This window comes from Muntiacus reevesi, chromosome 3, assembly GCF_963930625.1.
Source record: "Muntiacus reevesi chromosome 3, mMunRee1.1, whole genome shotgun sequence".
In the NCBI taxonomy this organism is placed as follows: domain Eukaryota; kingdom Metazoa; phylum Chordata; class Mammalia; order Artiodactyla; family Cervidae; genus Muntiacus; species Muntiacus reevesi.
The window spans coordinates 44,901,178-44,924,316 of NC_089251.1; the positions used below are offsets into that span (position 1 = coordinate 44,901,178).

At 40.3% G+C, this 23,139-nt stretch overlaps 1 protein-coding gene across 1 annotated transcript; it reads right to left on the minus strand.

Moving 5' to 3' along the window:
• Positions 1-16,323: 16,323 nt before the first annotated feature.
• Positions 16,324-17,984, minus strand: C3H2orf74 (chromosome 3 C2orf74 homolog). The gene is given in 4 exon segments (XM_065927701.1): positions 16,324-16,497; positions 17,290-17,428; positions 17,508-17,657; positions 17,890-17,984. Coding segments are annotated over 4 exon segments (558 nt in total).
• Positions 17,985-23,139: the final 5,155 nt, after the last annotated feature.

Sequence of the window (23,139 nt, forward strand, 5' to 3'; positions counted from 1 at the left end):
AAATCCCCGCCCTCTGCGCCAGCCTGCCCCGCCCGCCCCGCTGCGGAGCGCCCGGGGAGAGCGAGCCGGGCCCGAGCCGAGGGGCGGGGGCGCGGGCAGGGGCCCGAGCGGCGGCGGGCGTGTGGGCCCAGGAGGCCGGCGCGCGGGAGGGGACCGGGCTGGAGGTGGATTCGGCCGGGGAGGGGAGAGGTCACGGCCTGGGAGACCCGGGTGGGGGGCGGCGGCGGCTGCGGGTGGGAGAGAGGTCCGAGCCGCGGCGCTGCGGACAGGCGACCCTAGAGGCCGGGGCTGGGCCCTGAAGGCCGGGTGGGGTCTGCGGAGGCTCTGGGCCCCGCCGCGGGACTTGCGAGTGCAGTGGGTGGGAAGGGGGAACCTCCGCCGCCTCCGGAAGGCCGGACGCCTTTCCACGAGGCACTGATATTACCGCAGTGATTGCCTCCAGTGTTGGCAGAGGGGGGCGCTGAGTAAGGGGCGCCTGAGAGCAGCACCCGGCTGCAGGCGGGAACCGCCCGCGCTGACGGCCTTCGGTCCTCCCGGGGTCACTGCCCGAGCACTTGTTGGCTGTACGACCGACTTGCCGAGGTCGGAGCGCGCCGTCTCTACACCACAGCTCTGTTGTTGGAAAGTTCTCAGGGGTTGGTGCCCTCTGGCTCTCCCCTGGATGCACCTCTCATGCCTTTCCAACACTTGTCCAAGTAGCGCGGGCCACCAAGGTCCTAGTTACTTAAGGAATGTTTACATTTTATTCATGTCATGATCCTCTGGAGATGACGAAAGAAGGAGATTGCAAGAGTGTATTATTGCAGCTTGATGCAGTTTTACAGAAATTAATGATTCCTTTAAGGAATTTCCACTTTCCAGCAAAAACTTTGTGTCAACTGTTTGGAAAATGTTGCCGACAGGTCTGAGGATGTTTAGTTAGAAGGCAGAACTCGTATGGACGTTGGAAGTCTGCGGCTACTTCTCTGTCTGATCCACTGTGATGACCTGTCCTCTCCCTGAGGTCTGTTTTTCTCAGAACTGGTGGAGGATGTTTTTCTCTGTTTGCTTACTGGAGATACTACGTTCCAACCTCAGTTCCAAAACCTACCACAATTTTGTAAACAGACTGCCTCAGAGTGTTTTGACCCCCCAAACAAAATGGCATTTTGATTTCACCTTTTACACTTTGTCAAGAGCACGGAGAGCTAACACAAGGTATCTAGTAGAAAAGAATTGGATTAGCAATACAATGAAATACTATCCATGGCTGATTCATGTCAATGTATGACAAAACCCACTGAAATGTTGTGAAGTAATTAGCCCCAACTAATAAAAAAAAAAATTTTAAAAAAAAGGGAGGAAATTCTTACCTAAAGCACAACACAGGTGAAATTTGAGATTCACATTATGCTCTTAATGTGAACTTAGCATCTTAATATTATATTATGTGAAGTAGGCCAGTAACAAAAAGACTAATACTGCATGATTAGACTTACATGAAGTATTGAGAGCAGCAAAAATCATAGGGACAGAAAGAACAGTGGTTGCCAGGAGTTGAAGGGAGGATGGGGCATTATAACTTAGTGGATATAGAGTTTCAGTTTTACAAGATGAAATGAATTCTGAAGATGGACAGTGGTAATGGTAGCACATTATGAATGTACTGAACACCACTGAACTGTTAACACAGTGGTTACAGTGGTAACTTTTATGTGTGTTTTACCACAATAAAAAAAATTTGGATAAAATGCATCTAAATCAATGAGTAAAAAGTTGTTGGGGAAGAAAATAATCATGCAATATAAAGATAAAAATACCCACATTTAGCTTATTAACTACATTGTAAAGGGAAAAGTAAACTTTACAGGGGAGAAATCTGTAACTCATCACCTTAACCACATGATCAAACTCAGCATCACCACTAATGGAGCAAAGACATAATAGGTGTACACCATCACCTACCTAGTATTTCTGCCAAAAATGCTTATTCTGAATTAATCATGAGGAAACAATCACCTAAAAGAGCTTCTGGGTCCAAACAAACAATTTAAAATGACATAATTGGGAAAATTTAAATTTCATTTCAGACTACATACTGGGTAATATTGTGTCAACAGTTACATTTTCTGAATGTTAATCTGGTTACAAAGAAGAGCATTCTTTATTTATTATAGAAGAGCATTCTCAATCTTGAGAGACATGCTGAAATATTTGTGGGTAAATTGTCATGATGTCTGCAATGAACTCAGTGCAGACAGAAAAGACAAATGAAGCAAGTGTGGGGGCAAATGGGTGACACCTGCTGAACCCAGGTGAAGTGTATCTGAGGTTGCTTAAACTATTCTTGCAATACTTCTGTAAGTTTGAGATTATTAAAAAAAAATTTGGCAGGAAAGAGTCAAGGTATCTTCAGGGTCAATGCGTGGGTTCTAGCCTTTTGTAACCATCTAGTACTAGGTGGCTAAACATTACACCACATTTATCGAGCATCTACTGTGTGTCCTTTTCTGCTGTATGCTTAAGTCATCAGAAAAATGAGTAAGACATGGGGGCTCAGTCACTAGTGAAGAGACCAGTGTGAATTCACCTTCAAGGTAAACCCAGTGTGCCTTAGGAGCACAGAAAAGAAAGTGCCTCTCCCTCAGGGAGTGTGATGCTCACATAGTTCTTTTCTCAGAGGAGGCCTGTAAAGTTAGGACTTTTTTTTTCTTTTTTTTTAGCTGGCTCAGGTCTTAATTGCAGGACTCAGGATCTTTTACTGTGGCGCAGGGACTCCCTAGTTGTGGTGCACAGGCTTAGTTGCTCCGCAGCAGGTGGGATTTTAGTTCCCCAACCACAGATCGAACCCTCATTCCCTGCATTGCAAGGAAGATTCTTTTCGTTTGTTTTTGTTTTCTTTGTATTTTGCAAGGCAGATTCTTAACCATTGGTCCACCAGTGTATGAGGGCTTTGTGTTCAATAGAGGAAAGGGGACACTAGGCAGGAAGAGCAGCAAGTGTCCACCCAGGCACAGAAGCCTGGAGAAGCACGCTGCCCAAGGGGGCTCTAACCGAGACATGGAGTGGGGGCCGCAGGAGGTGAGTCTGCAGTGGGGCAAACTGCCACCTCATAACAAGCCCCATTTGCTCTGCTGAGGATCACAGACTTTGTAGGCAACAGGAGACCCCCGAGGTAAAAGAAATGGAGAAATGACACGTGGTCAGACTTGTGTTGTAGAATCATTGTTATAACAATTTGACAGGAGTGGGTAAAAACTGGAAGGAGGGAATATTTGTCCAAGTGAAGAGGAGACGAGATATGAGAAGCATTTGGAAATGGAAACTAGGAGTGAATCAGATATTGGGTGTATTTGAGGAAGTGTTTTTAAGAGACTGAGACTTTCAGCTTGGTTAGACACCATCATTCTGAGAGACTAGAATGAAAAGAGGCTAGAGGAGGACTTAGGTGATTACCTCTGGAGACCAGCATGCAGGGGATTGGCAGAGAAGATGGAGCTGAAAAGGGAAACCAAAAGAAACAGGAAGAAAACAAAGATATTTGATCATGGAAGCCAAGGGCTGAGATGGAGGGAGTGGTCACAGTGTTAGTGTTGGAAGATGGCAAGTAGGATAATAGACAAATTGTTCTTTGGATTTGACAGGACAGCCATTGGGCTCTTTGCAGGGAGCAATTTTGATGAATGACTGGGCAGAAGTCAGGTCATAGTGTACAGAGGAATGAATGGGAGGTGAGAATGTTGAGACCATGCTTTTAAAATGTTTGACAGGATGGCTAAGACTAGTGGGCAGTAGCTGTGTAGAGATATGTGGAGAAGGGAGATTTTGCCTTTTCCGTTTAAATGTTTTCACGTGTTGATGGGGATTAGCTTGTGAAAAGTGGGTCAGGTGGTGGAGCAGAGAGTCCCAGAAACAACCGAAGGAGATGAGCACAAAGGCAGGTGGGGCTCAGCAACTGCTCTCTGAGCTGTGTCCAGCACACAGTAGGCACCAGTAAATGTTTGTTTGGATAACTGAATGGAAAAGGGAATGAATAGTTCTCAAACCTGTATTTCCAACCTGTGAGTAGGCTGTAAAATCAATTTAACAGGCATTCATCATCATTTTTACCTTAATGAAATAGAATAGAGTTTAAATATCAGAGTGATTACCTGTGGTAAAGGTAAACATTTCTTCTTAAGTGAAAGTCACTCAGTTGTGTCCGACTCTTTGGACCCCATGAACTTTACAGTCCGTGGAATTCTCCAGCCCAGGATAGGAGTAGCCTATCTCCTCTCCAGCAGATCTCCCCAACCAAGGAATCGAACCGAGGTCTCCTGCATTGCAAGTGGATTCTTTACCAACTGAGCTATCAGGGAAGGCCTGATATGTTTAAGAAGAAACATTGCTTCTTAAATCATCCCATATATGAAATGTGCTATGGTTACATTAAGTGAGATTGTTGTTTTTATTTTGTTTAATGTGTGAAAGTCACTGCTGTGGCAAACACAAAGATAAATACACTAGCTTATAACTAACTTGATCTGTTTTGCACACAGTAGAATCCCCAGTGCTTTGCACACAGCAGATCTCAATAAATTTTGGTTGAATGAGTGGGGGCAAAGGTAACAGAAGAAGTTAAGGGGATTTATTTTAACATGGTTCCCATAGATTAGTTTATATAATAACATGAGAGGCTGTTTAGCACAGGAATTTCCTGTCTTTAGCTTTTCCATATGCTGTAGCTTGAGCAAGTCATTTATACTGACTTCAGTTTGCATGTCTATTATTAGCCTTTCTCAACTGGAGCTCCTCCTATGAACTATAGAACACAGAAAATAATTTCAGTGACTATTTTCTTGATTCTTCCCGAGATGATATATAAGTAGTGTCATTCTTAATACATAGGGGAAAAAATATTGGTTGAAGGAATCATTTCATAGGAGTAAAAGAAGATGGGGTTGACAGCAATCCCACTGCTGGGCATACACACCGAGGAAATCAGAATTGAAAGAGACAAGTGTACTCCAAATGTTCATTGCAGCATTGTTCATATTAGCCAGGACATGGAAGCAACCTAGATACCCATCAGCAGACGAATGGGTAAGAAAGCTGTGATACATATCGACAATGGAATATTACTCAGCAATTAAAAAGAATACATTTGAATCAGTTCTAATGAGGTGGATGAAACTGGAGCCTATTATACAGAGTGAAGTAGGCCAGAAAGAAAAACACCAATACAGTATACTAATGCATATATATGGAAGTTAGAAAGAAGAAAGAGCAATAGCACATCCTCAACCTATAAGACACAGCCCAGCACTTCTGCTTTGATCCTATTGGTCAGAACAGTTCACATGGCAACACCCAGCAAGGAAAGCTGGGAAGCATCGTCTTCATTCTAGTCAGCTACGTGGCCAGCCAACACCTGGGAGTTCTGTTCCCAAGAAAGAATAGATATTGGGGGATAACTAGCAGCATCTGCCCCCAACCTCATAGGCAGTGTGAAGTTAAAGAAAATGAATACAACTGAAGCTCTTAGAACAGTTCCAAGCATGAATGAATCACTTAAAAATGTTTTTTTGTCTTATCCTCACCTTCCCCTATGCATAACACCTGTACACCACCAAACTCCAAACAGTCCTGAATTGACACTTCTATTACAGTTCATGGGGTCACAAGAGTTGGACGTGACTTAGCTACTAAACCACCACCAGTCTAGATTTCCCAACCACACCAATGGCAGCACCTACAGCCAGTGTTCCTACTGAAGGAGTCCTGTATCTTGCCAGTAATCCTTGCCAGTTCACACATTGGTTAGGAGCACCCCAAGGGTGGTCTTTGCACAATTGCATAAAATGGGCAAAAAGGGAAATTCCCTCGTGGTCCAGTGCTTAGTATTCAGTGCTTTCACTGCCAGGGCCTGGGTTCAATCCCTGGTCGGGGAGCTAAGATCTTGCATGCCTCATGGTGTGGCCAAAAATAAATTAATTGAAATAGTCAAAGATAATATATGTAGGTATAAAAGTAAATGGCCAAATGTTTAAATGCTCATCCTGACTTCATAATTTTACAAAAATTACCATTTTAAGTAACTTACATTTTTCTTATTTCTATTGGTGAAATAATTCTTATGCTTCTGAGTGCTCTTAACAGTTTCTTTATAAATATGGAAATCATTCTTTTGTCACAAATGTTCTTAAAAATAGGCTTTTCCACAGAACTAGAAGAAATTTTAAATTTGTATGGAAATGCAAATTTTGACCCCAAATAGCCAAAGTGGTGTTGGAGAAAACTCTTGAGAGTCCCTTGGACTGCAAGGAGATCCAACCAGTCCATCGTAAAGGAGACCAGTCCTGAGTGTTCATTGGAAGGATTGATGTTGAAGCTGAAACTCCAATAATTTGGCCACCTGATGTGAAGAGCTAACTCATTTGAAAGACCCTGATGCTGGGAAAGATTGAGGGCAAGAGGAGAAGGGGATGGCAGAGGATGAGATGGTTGGATGGCATCACCAACTCAATGGACATGGGTTTGGGTAGACTCCGGGAGTTGGTGATGGACAGGGAGGCCTGGTGTGCTGCAGTTCACGGAGTCGCAAAGAGTCGGACATGACTGAGCGACTGAACTGAACTGAGGCAAAACAATTCTGAGAAAGAAAAATAGAGCTTGAGGAACCAGGTTCCCTGGCTTCAGACTATTGTGAAGTTACAGTAAACAAAACAGTATGACACTATAACAAAACAAAAAATATAGATCAATGCAACAGAATAGAAAACCCAGAAATAAACCCATGCACCTATGATCAATTAATCTATGGTAAAGGGGGAAAAACTATATAATGGAGAAAAGTCAGGCTCTTCAATAAGTGGTGTTGGGAAAACTGGACAACTTCATGTAAAAAAAAGAAACTAGAACATTCTCTAACACCATACACAAAAATAAGCTCTAAATGAGTTAAAGAACTGTATGTGAGACCAGATACTATAAAACTCTTAGAGGAAAATGTAAGCAATATATTTTTTGATTCATCTGCTGGAGTAATGAAAATAAAAACAAAAATAGACAAATGGGACCTAGTTAAACTTAAAAGCTCTTGCATAGTAAAGAAAACCATAAACAAAACAAAGACAACCCACAGAATGGAAAAAAATATTAGCAAATTAAGCAACTGACAAGGGATTAATCTCCAAACCATACAAGTATCTCAGGCAGCTAAATATAAACAACAGCAACAACAAAAACAAACAGCCCAATCAAAAACTGGGCAGAAGATCTAAATATACATTTCTCCAAAGAAGACATATCAAAAAGAACAAGAAAAGATGCTAAACCGGTAATTATTAGAGAAATACAAATCAAAACTATAATGAGAGGGCTTCCCTGGTAGTTCAGTGGTAGACAATCTTCCTGCTAATGTAGGAGACACAAGTTTGATCTCTAATCTGGGAAGATCCTACATGCTGTGGAGCAACTAAGTCTGTGAGCCGCAACTATTCAGCCCATTCTCTAGAGCCTGGAAGTCACAACTATGTCCTGAAGCCCGTACGCCTTCCCGCCCTTACTCCGCAACAAGAGAAACCACAGCAATGAGAAGCCAGTGCACTGCAACTAGAGAGGAGCCCCCATTTGCCACAACTAGAGAAAAGCCTACACGAACAAAGACCCAGCACAGACAAAAATAAACAAGTTTTAAAAATGGTCCACATCAAAAATAAATAAATGAAATAATTGAAAAAACTACAATGAGATACCATCTTACATCAGTCAGAACAGCCATCATCAAAAAGTCTACAAACAATGAACCCTGGAGAGGTTGTGCAGAAAAGGGAATCCTCTAACACCATCGGTGAGGATGTAAATTGGTATAACCGCAATGGAGAACTCTGGGGGGGGGGTTTCCTAAACTAATCAAATAAGAACTACCAAGTGATCCAGCAATCCCACTCCTGGGCGTATATCTCACAAAGAACATAATTCAAAAAGATACGCAAACCCAATGTTCATTATAGCACTTTTTACAATAGCCAAGGTATGGAAGCAGCCTAAATGTCTGTCAGCAGATGAATGGATAAAGAAGATGTGGTACATATACACAGTGGAGTAGCTACTTAGCCATGAAAAATAAAATAATGCCATTTGCAACAACATGGATGGATCTAGAGATTATCATACTAAGTGAAGTAAGTCAGATAAATATCATGAAACCACTCATATGTGGATTCTAAAAAGATGATACAAATGAACTTATTTACAAAACAGAAACAGACTCATAGACTCCAAAAATGAAATTATGGTTACCAAAGGGAAAAGGTGAAGGGGAGGGATAAATTATTTTGGGGTTAACATACAGATACCCACTCCAGTATCCTTGCCTGGAGTATTCCATGGACAGAGGAGCCTGGCAAGCTACAGTCCATGGGGTTGCAAAGAGTCAGACATGACTGAGAACTTAACGTTTACCATTTTTAAACATATACACACTATTATATATAAAATAGATAATAAGAACCTACTGAATAACTACGGTACTCAACTCAATATTGTATAATAATCTGTATAGGGAAAGAACATGAAAAAGAATGGATATATGTATATTATAACTGAATCGGTTTGCTTGGTACCTGAAACTAACATTGTAAATCAGCTATATCACCAATATAAAATAAAAATTAAATTTAAAAAATTATTTAAAAAATAGACTTTCAAAAAAATAAACTTTTCCAGTGTAATAATCACCAAAATCAGTGTAGCCAGGGATATGTTGCTCTGTGTTTGCTAAATAGTGGCATACAGAAATAAATATGAAAATACAGAAATAAATTGAGTGTAAAGGGAGCCAGGTTTCTCACTATCAGGGAAGGAAATTATGGAGCAGGGGAAGCTAGACTAGACCTTGCTGGATTGGAATTGAAAGTTTGGTATGAGCTCATGATCTTTTGTAAGGATAGCTATAGATAGCTATATATAGCTATATATAGCTTAGCTATATATTGTGGTGGTTTTAAAGTAGGTCCACATTTTGGTGGGTTTTTAAAAAATTCTTTTCCCTCAAAAGGTATAGTATAATCTCCTTGTCCTTGAATGTGGGCTGAACTTAATGTCTCACTCAGTTCAGTTGCTCAGTCTGACTCTTTGTGACCCCATGGACTGCAGCACACCAGGATTCCCTGCCTTTCACCAACTCCTGGAGCTTGCTCAAACTCATGTCCATCGAGTCAGTGATGCCGTCCAGCCATCTCATCTTCTGTTGTCCCCTTCTCTTCCTGCCTTCAATCTTTCCCAACATCAGGGTCTTTTCCAGGGAGTGAGCTCTTCCATCAGGTGGCCAAAGTATTGGAGTTTCAGCTTTAGCATCAGTCCTTTCAAGAATATTCAGGACTGATTTCCTTTAGGATGGACTGGTTGGATCTCCTTGCAGCCCAAGGGACTCTTAAGAGTCTTCTCCAACACCACAGTTCAAAAGCATCAAATCTTCAGTGCTCAGCTTTTCTATAGTCCAACTCTCATGTCCATACATGATTACTGGAAAAACACTAGTTTTGACTAGCTGGACCTTTGTCAGCAAAGTAATGTCTCTGCTTTTTAATATGCTGTCTAGGTTGGTCATAGCTTTTCTTCCAAGAGGCAAGCATTTTTTAAATTTCATGGCTGCCGTCACCGTCTGCAGTGATTTTGGAGCCCAAGGAAATAAAGCCTGTCACTGTTTCCATTGTTTCCCCATCTATTTGCCATGAAGTGATGGGACCAGATGCCATGATCTTAGTTTTTTGAATGTTGAGTTCTAAGCCAGCTTTTTCACTCTTCTCTTTCACTTTAATTAGGAGGCTTTTTAGTTCCTCTTTACTTTCTGCCATAAGGATAGTATCATCTATGTATATGAGGTTATTGATATTTCTCCTGGCAATCTTGATTCCAGCTTGTGCTTCCTCCAGCCCAGCATTTCTCATGGTGTACTCTGCATATGAGTTAAATAAACAGGGTGACAATATATAGCCTTGACAAACTCCTTTTCCTATTTGGAACCAGTCTACTGTTTGATGTCTGGTTCTAACTGTTGCCTCTTGACCTGCATACAGATTTCTAATGAGGCTAGTAAGGTGGTCTGGTATTCTCATCTCTTGAAGAATTTTGCGTAGTTTGTTGTGATCTACACAGTCAACGGCTTTAGCGTAATCAGTAAGGCAGAAGTAGATGTTTTTCTGGAATTCTCTTGCTTTTTCTATGAGCCAATGGATGTTGGCAATTTGATCTCTGGTTCCTCTGCCTTTTCTAAAAACAGCTTGAACATCTGGAAGTTCGGTTCACATACTGTTGAAGCCTGGCTTGGAGAATTTTGAGCATTATTTTGCTAGTGTGTGAGACGAGTACAACTGTGCAGTAATTTAAACATTCTTTGGCACTGCCCTTCTTTGGGATTGGAATGAAAACTGACCTTTTCCAGTCCTGTGGCCACTGCTGAGTTTTCTAAATTTGCTGACATATTGAGTGCAGCACTTTAGCAGCATTATCTTTCAGGATTTGAAATAGCTCAAGTGGAATTCCAAAACCTCCACTAACTTTGTTCATAGTGCTGCTTCCTAAGGCCCACTTGACTTTGCATTCCAAGATGTTTGGCTGTAGGTGAGTGATCACACCATCGTGTTTATCTGGGTCATGAAGATCTTTTTTGTGGAGTTCTTTTGTGTATTCTTGCCACCTCTTCTTAATATCTTCTGCTTCTCTTAGGTCCATACCATTTCTGTCCTTTACTGTGTCCATCTTTGCATGAAATGTTCCCATAGTATCTCTAATTTTCTTGAAAAGATTCCTAGTCTAGAACTTAATGTCCAGGCGACCTCCAATGCTAGGTTATAAAAAGGACGTAAGAATTCACCTTCTTTCTCTCTTTCTTTCTCCCTCTCAGTACTTGACTTTGGAATCCAGTCACCAATTTGTGAGGAAGCCAGGGGCCCATGGCAGGCCATATGTGGGTGTTCCAGTGATAGTGCCTGACCCTGACGGCCAGCAGCAAGTGCCACACATGTGAATGAACAACCTGTGGATGATTTCAGCTCCAAGGACTCAAACATCATGGCACAGAAACTAGTCATTTCCCATTGTACACACTTTGAATTCCTGGCCCTCATAAACCATGAGAGATAATACAGAATTATTATTTAAGCCACTAAATTTGAGGATAATTTGTAGATAATTAATATGTATTATATGTCTGCATATGTGTGCATTATGTGTTTGTGCATACATATACTTCCTACCTCTGTCTGCTGAAAAATTCTAGAAACAATGATAATCCAGGAGCTATGAGCATACCTAGCATGCAGATCTTGTTTTTGGAATAGCATTCTCCTCTAAAGAAATAGCTGATTCCAGCGCTGGGAGAGAAAGTACAAGATGAGCTTGGAACATCTTATACAACAGAGTGCTCAAGTATGTTTAAAGGACCAAGAGCCAACTGGAAGGGGCTCCCATGGCCATATCTGGGGACATGTGAATATCCAAATAAATAATGATCGTAAAGGATTATAACCCACTGAACAAAACAGGAATCTAAAAGTTCATACTGATATATTGAATAAGTGATTGAATAGGAGGGAAGAGAAAGCTTTCCTTTCTGTAGGCTGTAAACTAATATTGTTTATTAATAAGTAAAAGCCACTTATTAATTTACAGGGGAGAAATCTGACCAAACCAAGTGGTAAAAATTAAATTACATCAATACATATGATAGCACATGCCTCCTGGTACGATGCACTGAGATCACAGGATCACCTCTTGAATATTCTTGCTAAAGGCACATGACCTGAACCTAATCATGAAGTTACATCAGGCAAGTCCAACAGTGAGGGACATGCTACAAAGTAATTGCTCTGCAGTCTTCAAACGTGTCAAGGTCAGAAAAGTCAAAGAAAGTCTGAGGAACAGGTCCGAATTGAAGAGACTAAAGAGACACGATGGCTAAACAGAAAGTGTTATCCTGAACTGGATCCTGAGCCTACAAAGAATATAACTGGGACAACCAGCAAATTTTGAGTGAGGCCTGTGGATTAGACGGCAAGTGTATCAATGTTAATTGATGGTTGATTGTGTGGGACGATGTCCCAGTTTGTTGGAAATTTGTGCTGAAGTGCTAAGGCTGAATGATACAGTATGTTTGCATCTGACTCTCAAATGCTTAAAACATATGAATTTTATGGAGAGAGGGAATGGTAATACAAATATGGTAAACAGTTAACTGGGGAATCTGAGTGAGAGCCTACATAGTTCTCTGTACTACTTGTGCAACTTTTCCTGTATTTTTTTTTTAATGGAAGGATAATTGGTTTACAATGTCTGTTAGTTTCGGCTGTACAACAATGTGAATCCACTCTAAGTATACAAATGTCTCCTCCCTGTTGAGCCTCCCACCTCCCCATCCCACCCCTCGAGGTCCTCACGTAGCACCCGTCTGAGCTCCCGTCCTCTACAGCAGCTTGCCACTAGCTATCTGTTTTACAAACACGTGTATATATGTCAATCCTACTCTCTCAATTCATTCCACCTTCTCCTTCCCGCGCTGTTCCACAGGTCCGTTCTCTACGTCTGCGTCTCTATTCCTGCCCTGCAAATAGTTCACCAGTGCCATTTTTCTATATTCCATATTTATGTGTTAAAATGCAATATTTCTCTCTTTCTGACTCACTTCACTCTGTATGACAGTAAAAGGTTTTTTTTTTTTTTTTTTTCCCCCAAAAATAGGCCTTCTTGGTTTTGTTGTTGGTCTTTTGAGTTTAAAAGCTTTTCTAAAAATACTTCAATTTATCTAGCTTTTCCCTCTTGGCTTTTGGGTGATGTATCTTGCTTGGGGTAGTCATTTGAAGAGGGTCCCTGAGTCCACAGCTAATTAAAGAGGAAAGGTGGTAAGTTTGACCCCACTTCTACAAGAGAAATACCAATGGGCACTTTTAGCAGCAACTTTTAACAGGAACCACAGCTTAGCAGATGGAAATGGGGAGTCCCACAGCTTTGGTGCCCTAGGCATCTTCAGCTGAATTTCTGGCAAACATCTCAAATTCAGCAGAGCTAAAATCTAGCTAATCATTTGCTTCCAACCAGTCACTTCTTTGGACTTCCCTATTTCTGACAGTCAGGTGTCCAAACTCAGGAGTCACTGTTGTGTCCTCTCTTTTTCCACATCTAACCAGAAACGGACATTCTTTACTCTTTGTGTTTTGCCACCTCTCTATTCCAGACCCTCATCCTTAAACCCTGAATTGTCACTAGAGTCATCTCCATTTATCGCCCAGGTGCTGCTCATCAATAACCTAATCCTGTAATAGAATTCTCAGGAACTTTCCCCCCCAAAACACACACACAATGACCTTGAATTGTTCATTAAATATAGTGTTACTTTAAACTGTATTGAAATATCAACTCCTTAGTGCTCTCATTCAATTCTAAAATCAAAACAAGGACTTCCCTGGTGGTCCAGTGGCTAGGACTGCATGCTCCCAAAGCAAGGGGCCCAGGCTCCATCCCTGGTCAGGGAACTGGATCCCATATGCTGCGACAAAAGACCCCTGTGTGCCACAACAAAGATCAAAGATCCTGAGTACCCCAACTAAGACCTGGTGCAGCCAAACTAATTAATTAATTAACATTTTTCAAAAAAATCAGAGCTGTCTTGAACATTTTTCATCAGGTATCTTTAAAAAAAATCAAATCAAAACAAATTTACTAACAAAATACAAACAGAAGCATAAAAACTAATAAAATTCAAGTAACACTGAATTTGACTCACCCCATAGTGGTGGCATATTGATTGGTCTTTTTGTAATTTCGGGTGTCTGTACTATCCGAGGCACTGATGACCCATTTTCCTACCATTTTCTTCTACTGAAAGTTTTACAAAACTTCAGCTAATACAGTCCACACACGAGGAAACTGGCCTTCACTTTGACATAGATGCATCATTTATGGATTCATTCCTTTAATACTCTTGTCAGTTTGTGAAAAAGTAACTTGGTTTTATAAATTCAGATACAGATATAGGCAATGAAATAATGACATCATATGGAAATGAGAAAAGAAAGTGAAAGTGTTAGTAATCACTCAGTTGTGTCTGACTCTTTGCGACCCCATGTGCAACCCCATGGACTGTAGCCCACCAGTCTCCTCTGTCCTTGGAATTCTCCAGGCAAGAATACTGGAGTGGGTTGCCATTTCCTTCTCCAACATATCTTCCCAAGCCAGGTGTCGAACCTGGGTGCCACAGGCAGATTCTTTACCATCTGAGCCGTCATGGAAGCCCTCATATGGAAATACTCATACGGAAATAAATGGTCATCTAGGTCTGAAATTTCATATATTAGAATTTGAAACATTCAGAGCAGCATTATTTACAGTAGACAAAAAGTGAAGCAACCCAAAGTGTTTGTTAATGGATAAATGTATAAACGTTTGAAATATGCAAAAAAAAAAAAAAAGGAATATTATTCAGGCTTTAAAAGAAAGGAAATTCTGACACATGGATAAACCTTGAGGGCATTATGCTGGGTGAAAGAACCTGCTCACAGAAGGATAAATACTGTAATTCCACTTGTATGAGGTACTTAGAGTAGTCAAATTCATAGAGATAGAAAGTAGGTTGGTGGTTACCAGAGGCTGGGGTGCTGGGAAATGAGGAGTTAGTGCTTAATGGGTAGAGTTAGAGTGCGGCAAAATGAGGAGTACTGTGGATGTATGTGATGACCGTACAATGTGAGTGTACTTAGTATTACTTAACTGTGCACTTAAGATCGTTATGATGGTAGCTTTTATGTGTATTTTACAATAATTAAATTTAAAAAATTTTAATGTTGGGACTTCCTTGGCAGTCCAGTGGTTAAGACTGTGCTTCCACTGCAGGGGGCACAGGTTCCATCCCTGACAGGGTAAGTTGGATCCCACATGATGTGTGATGCAGTCAAAAAAAATTTAATGTTACCGTCAGGTGAAAGATCATTATTTTTCAGTGATTGTAGACAGTTCCTGGACTCTAGGGCTCTGGATGGATATTACCGTAGACCCCCAGCCCCAGTGCACACTGCTTTACTGCGTTCTCTACCCAATACCTCGCTCTAGCCTGGGATCCTCAGAGCTACCTGACTCTGACCCCTCACCACACTTCACTGTGAACTCTCAACACTCCTCCAGCTAACTGGTGCCCAGTAGACTAAACACACATTCTCACCTCTCTGCCTTGGTTTGTGCCTGTCACCGACTGAAATACACTCTTCCCTCTGCTTGTATTAGCCAATGCTTCCATTCCGTTAAGTCCCTTCTCTTCCACACAGTGGAATGGTCCCAGGCCACAGGGACTTCTCCCCATCAAAAGGTGTCAATAGTTCCATTTAGCATTAGTCACACATTCTACATTATTTTATCACTTATTTTCCCAGTCACCCAACAAACATGTATTAAACGTATGATGTAGACATTGCAATGTGCTAGGCCCCTGGATCAGATGCTGTTTTCTGCTTTTTATCTCCTCTCATAGCCCCTTACACATCTCACAAATGTTTACTGCAATGGTCTGGATGATATTGTACTGGTCTGTAATGTCATATTTCACAGATGAAAAGCAAATTTTTAAACTATTGAAATCAAGAATAGTATAACCTCAGGATTTGCCTAAGTAACAGGATATTTTGTTGGTAGATGGTATCCACCATCCTTTACTTGGTATCAATTTTAAAAATCAATTGTCAGGGGACTTTTCTGGTGGTCCAGTGGCTAAGACTCTGTGCTCCCAACACAAGGGGCTGGGATTCAATCCCTGGTTGGGGAACTAGATACTACATGCTACGACTAAGACCTGGTATGGTCAAATAAATAAATAAATATTTAAATTAGAAAATAAAAAGCAGTTGTCAGGACAAGAAAGATTTCAGGACTGAATTCAAAGGGAACTATCTTGTAGGAGACCCTAGTCCTACTTACTGGAAGTTTCCATGATGATAGCAGTAATGTTATTTGATTGTAAATGCCTATGATCAAAGCACCAAGAACTCGGGCTGTTTCCAAAATCCTGCTTGAATATGACTTACCTAAAAGACATCTGCACAAACACAAATAACTTTATTCACATGGTACAACAGTGTCTGAGTAGACAGTTTTAAGGACACTTAATACAATCAATTTCTTGAACTCACATTTGAGTTGCCCTGGGTATTTTACTTACAGAATTTTGCACATAGTCCACCTTTTCTGCACAAAGATAAAATATTATTCATATTTGCTTAATTCCCCATTATTTTGCTGTTTCAACATGATTTTGTACCCCCAGTCATTTCATTGTTAGTCTAAGGTTACATTTCTTTTGCTCTCAGCCTTTTTGGAGCTTCACTTTCTCTCTTTATGTAATCGAGTATAGCTTCGAGCTATAGGATTGTCCTTTCCAAGGTCCACAACGATTACCTCCCTAGAAAATGTTACTCCTTTTAAGGGTCTTTTATGGTTATCAACAACTGAAGGACTTCCAGTGACAGGTATGAGTGGTTTTTGCAAATAGTCATCCTGTAAGAGAATGTAACAAATAGTATCAATGATAAATTTATGAATACAACAAGCCCTGCTTTTAAAAAATATGGGTTATATATACATTGTTAGTAAGAAACAGAAAAAGGATTTCTAAATGATACAGAAAAGCAGTAATAATCCATAAAGATATAATTTTCATATTTCTATGGTTATAAAAGCACACACTGCTATATTCAAATAGCATCTGGCAACATGTGTTATTTTCTCTACAAAGGAGTTAAACCCAAGAGCCACCTGGATCACCATTCTGTCTCCAAGTGGTCATGGGTCTCATGTTAGGAGGACGTGTGAGTTGTTATTAGGCAGCCCCAAACATGGAGTTCAAGAAGACCCTGGCAATGTTTACAGGCTATTGTAGAAGGAACCCAGAAGTAGAGCAGATGTTTGGCATCTGGTCCTGAGCCTGGCCATGGAGGAACGACTTCAACAATTCATCTTATTTTCTCATTCGTAACATGAGAGTGCTGGCTCCCTAAATGATCTCCTCCAGCTCTAACATCTTAGGATTCTGAATAAAGCAAAATGAAAGGGAATTATTAAGAAAACCACAAATGTAAGGATGAAGATGGAGCAAGTGTCCAGGCATGGCATGTGTTTAATAAAATGAACCAATAAGCTAAGAAGGGTGGTTTAAATGATTGTCAACACTGCACTCCTTCCAGATACAAACCTAAGTTACAAACAAGACCATCCTTCAATATACCTAGCCAAGAAATTTACCTCTTCTTTAAACACTAAATGCCTCTTAAGAGTAGAAAAGCCTATCACCTCTTGACCACTTTCTCCAGCATCCTCAGGCTTTCGTTTCTCTTTTGTTTTGTTCTCTTCTTCACCCTCCACACCCTCTCTATTTCCTAAGGGTGTGGTCATCGCTTCTTTACTCCGTCTCTGGACAAGAATGCCATGCCTTGCAGGTGCAGGAGTCCTAGAAAATCAATCAGCAAGGTTTTAAAAATTTATGCATCTTAGCCCTCATGATCACACACAAAAATGGCGTTCCACCACATCCTAAGGTGCAGACTTACTTTTCTTGGTCGTCTAAATCATTCATCTCTGTATTAGCAGCTGGACAATCTTCACCTTCATTTTCTGTACAAGGACCTTTTTCTGTCTCTTCATCTGTCCTGCTTTGGGAACTATAATCACAAAGGAGAAAGTGTGGAAAAGAAAGAAAGGTCTTGATGTTAAGACTTGGAAAGGAATTTCACTTTTAAGCAGGAAATTAGCATTTCTAAAACCCTGAAATAGAAAAAGCAGATAGCTACAGCATTATTATTTGGTCTATTTTAAATTGCTTTATATTATTACTAGATACATTTGCTAGTGTGACTTAAAATCTGATCCCAATTTATCAGCATGGATTTATACCATTTATATAAAAAAACCACCAATAAAAGGAAGATGCAACTGAGGCAAATTAGAAGGATGATGAAGAAAGTGAATGCTGTGGTTTCAAAGTTCATATGGTTAACTAGAAGACTCATCTACTCTCACAATCACAGATTGTCCAAATATGTTTTCCAGCTCAGTGTGAATGTAGTTCTCTTGTTCTTTAAGTTTTCTAGAAACAGAAGAATAAAAGGATGTTTTTATTGTTGTTCTTTTGATCAGCTTCATAAAAGATGCTCGGCTTGTTCTGATGGTGTGGACTCACCCTGGTTAATTTCTCTCCATAAATGTGGTGGGGGCTGAGGTTGGCTAGAGGGGAGACTGAGCTGGGGCACGTGGGACTCGGCTCATCTCCCCTCATCCCAAAAACTGTCAAAATCCAGAGGACGGAGGAATTGGAGTAGCTGGAGCCGAGCCCAGCTCCCCATTCTTCCCTCTTCAGTGACATCATAGAATCATGGAACTGTTGAGTTAGGGGGATCATAGCACCAGCCCAACCCTGCCCATCACCTGAAATCAGAAGAACCACAAAAACTCTCCCCTGGGCTGCAGTCCGTCTGTCCTCTCTGGCTATCGATTTTACATAGGTAATGTAGATGTTTCAATGCTACTCTCTCAATTCATCCCACTTTCTGCTTCCCCCGCTGTGTTCACAAGTCCGTTCTCTATGTCTGTGTCTCTATTCCTGCCCTGCAAATAGGTTCGCCAGTAACATTTTTCTAGATTTCATGTATTTGCGTTAATATATGATATTTGTTTTTCTCTTTTTAACTTACTTTATTCTGTATAACAGGTTCTAGTTTCATCCACCTCACTAGGATGGATTCAAATTCATTCCTTTCTATGGCTAATATTCCATTGTATATATGCACCATAGCTTCTTTATCCATTCATCTGTCAATGGACATCTAGGTTGCTTCCATGTTTGGCTATTGTAAACAGTGCTGCAATCAACATTGGGGTACATGGGTCTTTTAGAATCATCCTTACTTCTTTTTCCCTCTACTCTTCTTTAATCTCCTTTATTCCAGACATGTGGTTAATTAGCTGTGTGTCCTAGAGCATGTGCCTCTCTTTGCCTCAGAATGTTCATTGTTAAAACTAGAAAAAGAGTAACTTACTAGGTACTTACTAGCTTTTTTGTATGGATTTAGTGAGTTAATCTGAGTAAAGCTTTAAATGGTAACTTCTAAGTATTCCGCAAGTATTTTGCTACATTTAAAATTTTCTATGAATAGTCTCTGAATGATATGTTAGCTTTATGTAATTAAATATTACATTCAGGGACTTCCGTGGTGGCACAGTGGGTAAGAATCTGCTTGCCAATGCAGGGGACATGGGTTTGATCTCTGGCCTGGGAAGATTCCACACGCCCCTGAGCAACTAAGCTCATGTGCCACAACTACTGAGCCCGCGCTCTAGAGCCCGCGAGCCACAACTTGTGTGCGGCAACTACTGATTATGCATGCCTAGAATCTTTTGTCTAACTGTTATTAAGAACTCTACTAAGTATTAAATTCATATTACAACTGCCTCCTTCACATCTCACATTGCTATTTAATGGGCATCACAAATTTAACATATATACAGAGGAACCCTTATGTTTCAAACTCTCACCACCAAGCAAACGTGACTATCCTTTCTAATTTTCCTGATTTGGTAAATAGTATCTATACCTCTCCTGGTATATTTCAGAAATATGAAGGTTTCCTTGACATTCTTTTTTATTCACATATGCAACCCTCAACACATTGCAAGATTCTGTCAATTCTACCTCCCCCAAATATCCTAAATTTATGCATCTCTTTTCAAGTCCACTGCTGTCACCATTATACAAACCATCACCAATACTTCTTCACACTATATCTACTTGTTACTCTATTCATCGCACATTTGTGCTACCCCTGAAATTTCATACAGCTAATGAGGTGATATTTTATTTGTCACTACAAATACCTCGTATCTCTCCTTTAAAAAAATTTGATTGAATTATAATCTAATTTAGAATAAAATAGAATCCTTTTGAGATTCCCAGGTGGTTCAGTGGTAAAGAATCTGCCTACCTAGCAGGAGATGTGGGTTCAATCCTAGGGTGGGAAAGATCTCCTGGAGAAGGAAAGGGCAACTGACTCCAGTATTCTTGCCTGAAGAACCCCATGAACAGAGGAGCCTGGCAGGCTATGGTTGATGGGGTCATGAAAGAGTTGAACAAGACTTAGCAACTAAACAATGACTTTTTTATCTACTGTTGCTCTATATGATTTTCCTTTCCTTTCAAAAACCATTCCAAATCATTTTATTTTTTTCTGGCATTCATTGTACTTCAGCCATGTGAAGTCGCTTAGTCACATCTGACTCTTTGCGACCCCATGGACTGTAGCCTACCAGGATCCTCCGTCCGTGGAATTTTCCAGGCAAAGTACTGGAGTGGGTTGCCATTTCCTTCTCCAGGGGATCTTTCTGACCCAGGGATTGAACCCAGGTCTCCCACATTGCGGGCAGACGCTTTACCATATGAGCCACCACTGTCTTTTGGTTCTTCAAACACCAATTATTTTCCCAGTGCAGAGAGAGGCAAGCTATTTCCTCTATATGCAATTTGTCCCAGCAATTTCCCACTAACTCCACATGATTAATTAAACAGTTACTTCACAGCTTAACTATCATTTCTACTGAGAACTCTTTCCTGACTACCTGATATAAATTAGGACCCCCTATATCACTGTGGCTTCCCTCATAGCTCAGTTGGTAAAGAATCCACCTGCAATGCAAGAGACCCTGGTTCAATTCCTGGGTTAGGAAGATCCCCTGGAGAAGGGATAGGCTACCCACTCCAGTATTCCTGGACTTAACCTTATGGCTTAGCTGGTAAAGAATCTACCTGCAAAGCGGGAGACCTGGGTTCCATCCCTGGGTTGGGAAGATCCCCTGGAGAAGGGAAAGGCTACCCACTCCAGTATTCTGGTCTGGAGAATTCCAGGGACTAGACAGTCCATGGGGCCCCAAAGAGTTGGCCACGACTGAGCGACTTTCACTTTCTATATCACTATTAAAGTTTTTTTTTCCTTGCACCATTTCTCAAGATTTGTAATTTTATAATGTTTTTCCACATGTTGCTTAATGACAATCTCCCTTAATATATGGAAAATAATATATGCAATGAGAAATAATAGGTAATATAGAGGGAAGAAAAAATAATATGAAGAAAGTTTAATGTAGAGAGAGATAAAGTTGAACAGACAAGTGTAATTTGTTTTGATGAAGTCAAGAAGTCAACCAATGGGAAAGAAAACAATGAGTTAAAGATGGTCATGAAGAAACATTCTTCTGAAATAAAGGGAAGTTATTCTCAATATGAGAAGAGCACTATGCTATTTAAAAAAAAATCAGCCCAGAAAATTGACATTTACGTTCTAGGAAAAGAGAGAAATGCATACATAATCAGGGAAAATGACAAATTATCTGCAAGGGTGAAAAGCTGTGTCTGACTTCAGCCTTTTCCACTGTAACATATGAGCCAGAAGACAAAGAAATTATGTTTATAAAATTAAATGAAAAATAAATGTGACTAAGTTATAAATTATCCAGCTGATATGAGTTTCAACTATGAAGGCAATTAACAGACATCCTCAAACATCAGAAGACACAAGGAAATAACATTTAGTGACTCTTCTTGGAAAATTTTCCCAGTGGTCATATGCAGCTAATTGAATATGGAATCAGAATGCAGAAACTTGAAAAGAATAAATTGTGGTAAAGGAAATGATGATGAGCATTTAATTAATTTTCATATAAAATTAAGGCTAAGGACTTGTTGGAACTGAGAATAGAACAAAACATAGTTGTAGTAAGAGTGTAAAAGAGTAATAAAAATAATAATATTTGGCAGGGGAAGGTAGAAGGAAGTATATAAGGAAGGAAGTATATAAGGGCACCAATTATCTCATCTTTTATGGTTACACAGTCAATAAATGATTAGCATCTAAAAACGGTGTTATAAAGATTCTGTCTTCAGAAGTATTACATTCTAGTGAAGGAAAATGTAAATAAATAATTTAACTTAGTCATGCATTCTTAAGGGAATCAAATAAGGTTACTTAGATAGAGACTTCCCTGGTGGTTCGGATGGTAAAGCGTCTGCCTACAATGCAGGAGACCCATCTCCTGGAGAAGGAAATGGCAACCCACTCCACTATTCTTGCCTGGGATATCCCATGGACAGAGGAGCCTGGTGGGCTGCAGTCCATGGGGTCACAAAGTGTTGGACACAATTGAGTGACTTTACTTTCACTTTCACTTAGCAACAAACACAGGAAGGAAGAGAAAAATTAGCTAGAGTTTCGAAAAAGGACTCTTTGGGAAAATAATTTAACTTTCTAAGTATCTAACATACTGTTGCTGACACTACCATCTTGATGTTTTAAGATTAAGTTTATGTATCAGTTCAGTTTAGTCATTCAGTCATACAACTCTTTGTGAATACATGGAGTACAGCACGCCAGGCTTCCCTGTCCATCACCGACTCCTGGAGCTTGCTCAAACTCATGTCCATCCAGGCAGTGATGCCATCCAACCAGTTCATCCTCTGTCTTCCCCTTCTCCTCCTGACTTCAATCTTTCCCAGCATCAGTGTCTTTTCCAATGAATTAGTTCTTCACATCAGGTGGCCAAAGTATTGGAACTTCAGCTTCAGCATCAGTCCTTCCAGTGAATATTCAAGACTGATTTCTTTTAGGATTGACTGGTTTGATCTTGTTGTCCAAAGGACTCTCAAGAGTCTTCTCCAACACCATAGTTCTCTTTGGTTATACAAGTGTAAATGATTTTTTATATTTTATTTTTCTCATAGTTCATTATCAATGCAGATAAATGTATATAATTTTTGCCTATTGATTTTTTGTCTTACAATTTTACTAAATTTCATTATTCTAATAAATTTTTGGTGGAGTCTTTAGGGTTTTTATTTATAAGATCATGTCATCTGTAAATAGGGATAATTTCACTTCTTCCTTTGCAATTTGGATGCCTTTTGCTTTGTTTTCTTTTCTAATTGTTCTAGCTAGGACTTTCAGTACTGTGTTTAATAAAAGTGATAAAGTGGGCACGCTTGTCTTGTTCTTGATCTTAAAGGAAAATCTTTCAGAATTTCACTGTTGGGGACATTGTGGGCTTGTCCTATATGACCCTTATTATGTTGAGATATGTTCCCTTTATGCTTAAATCATTGAG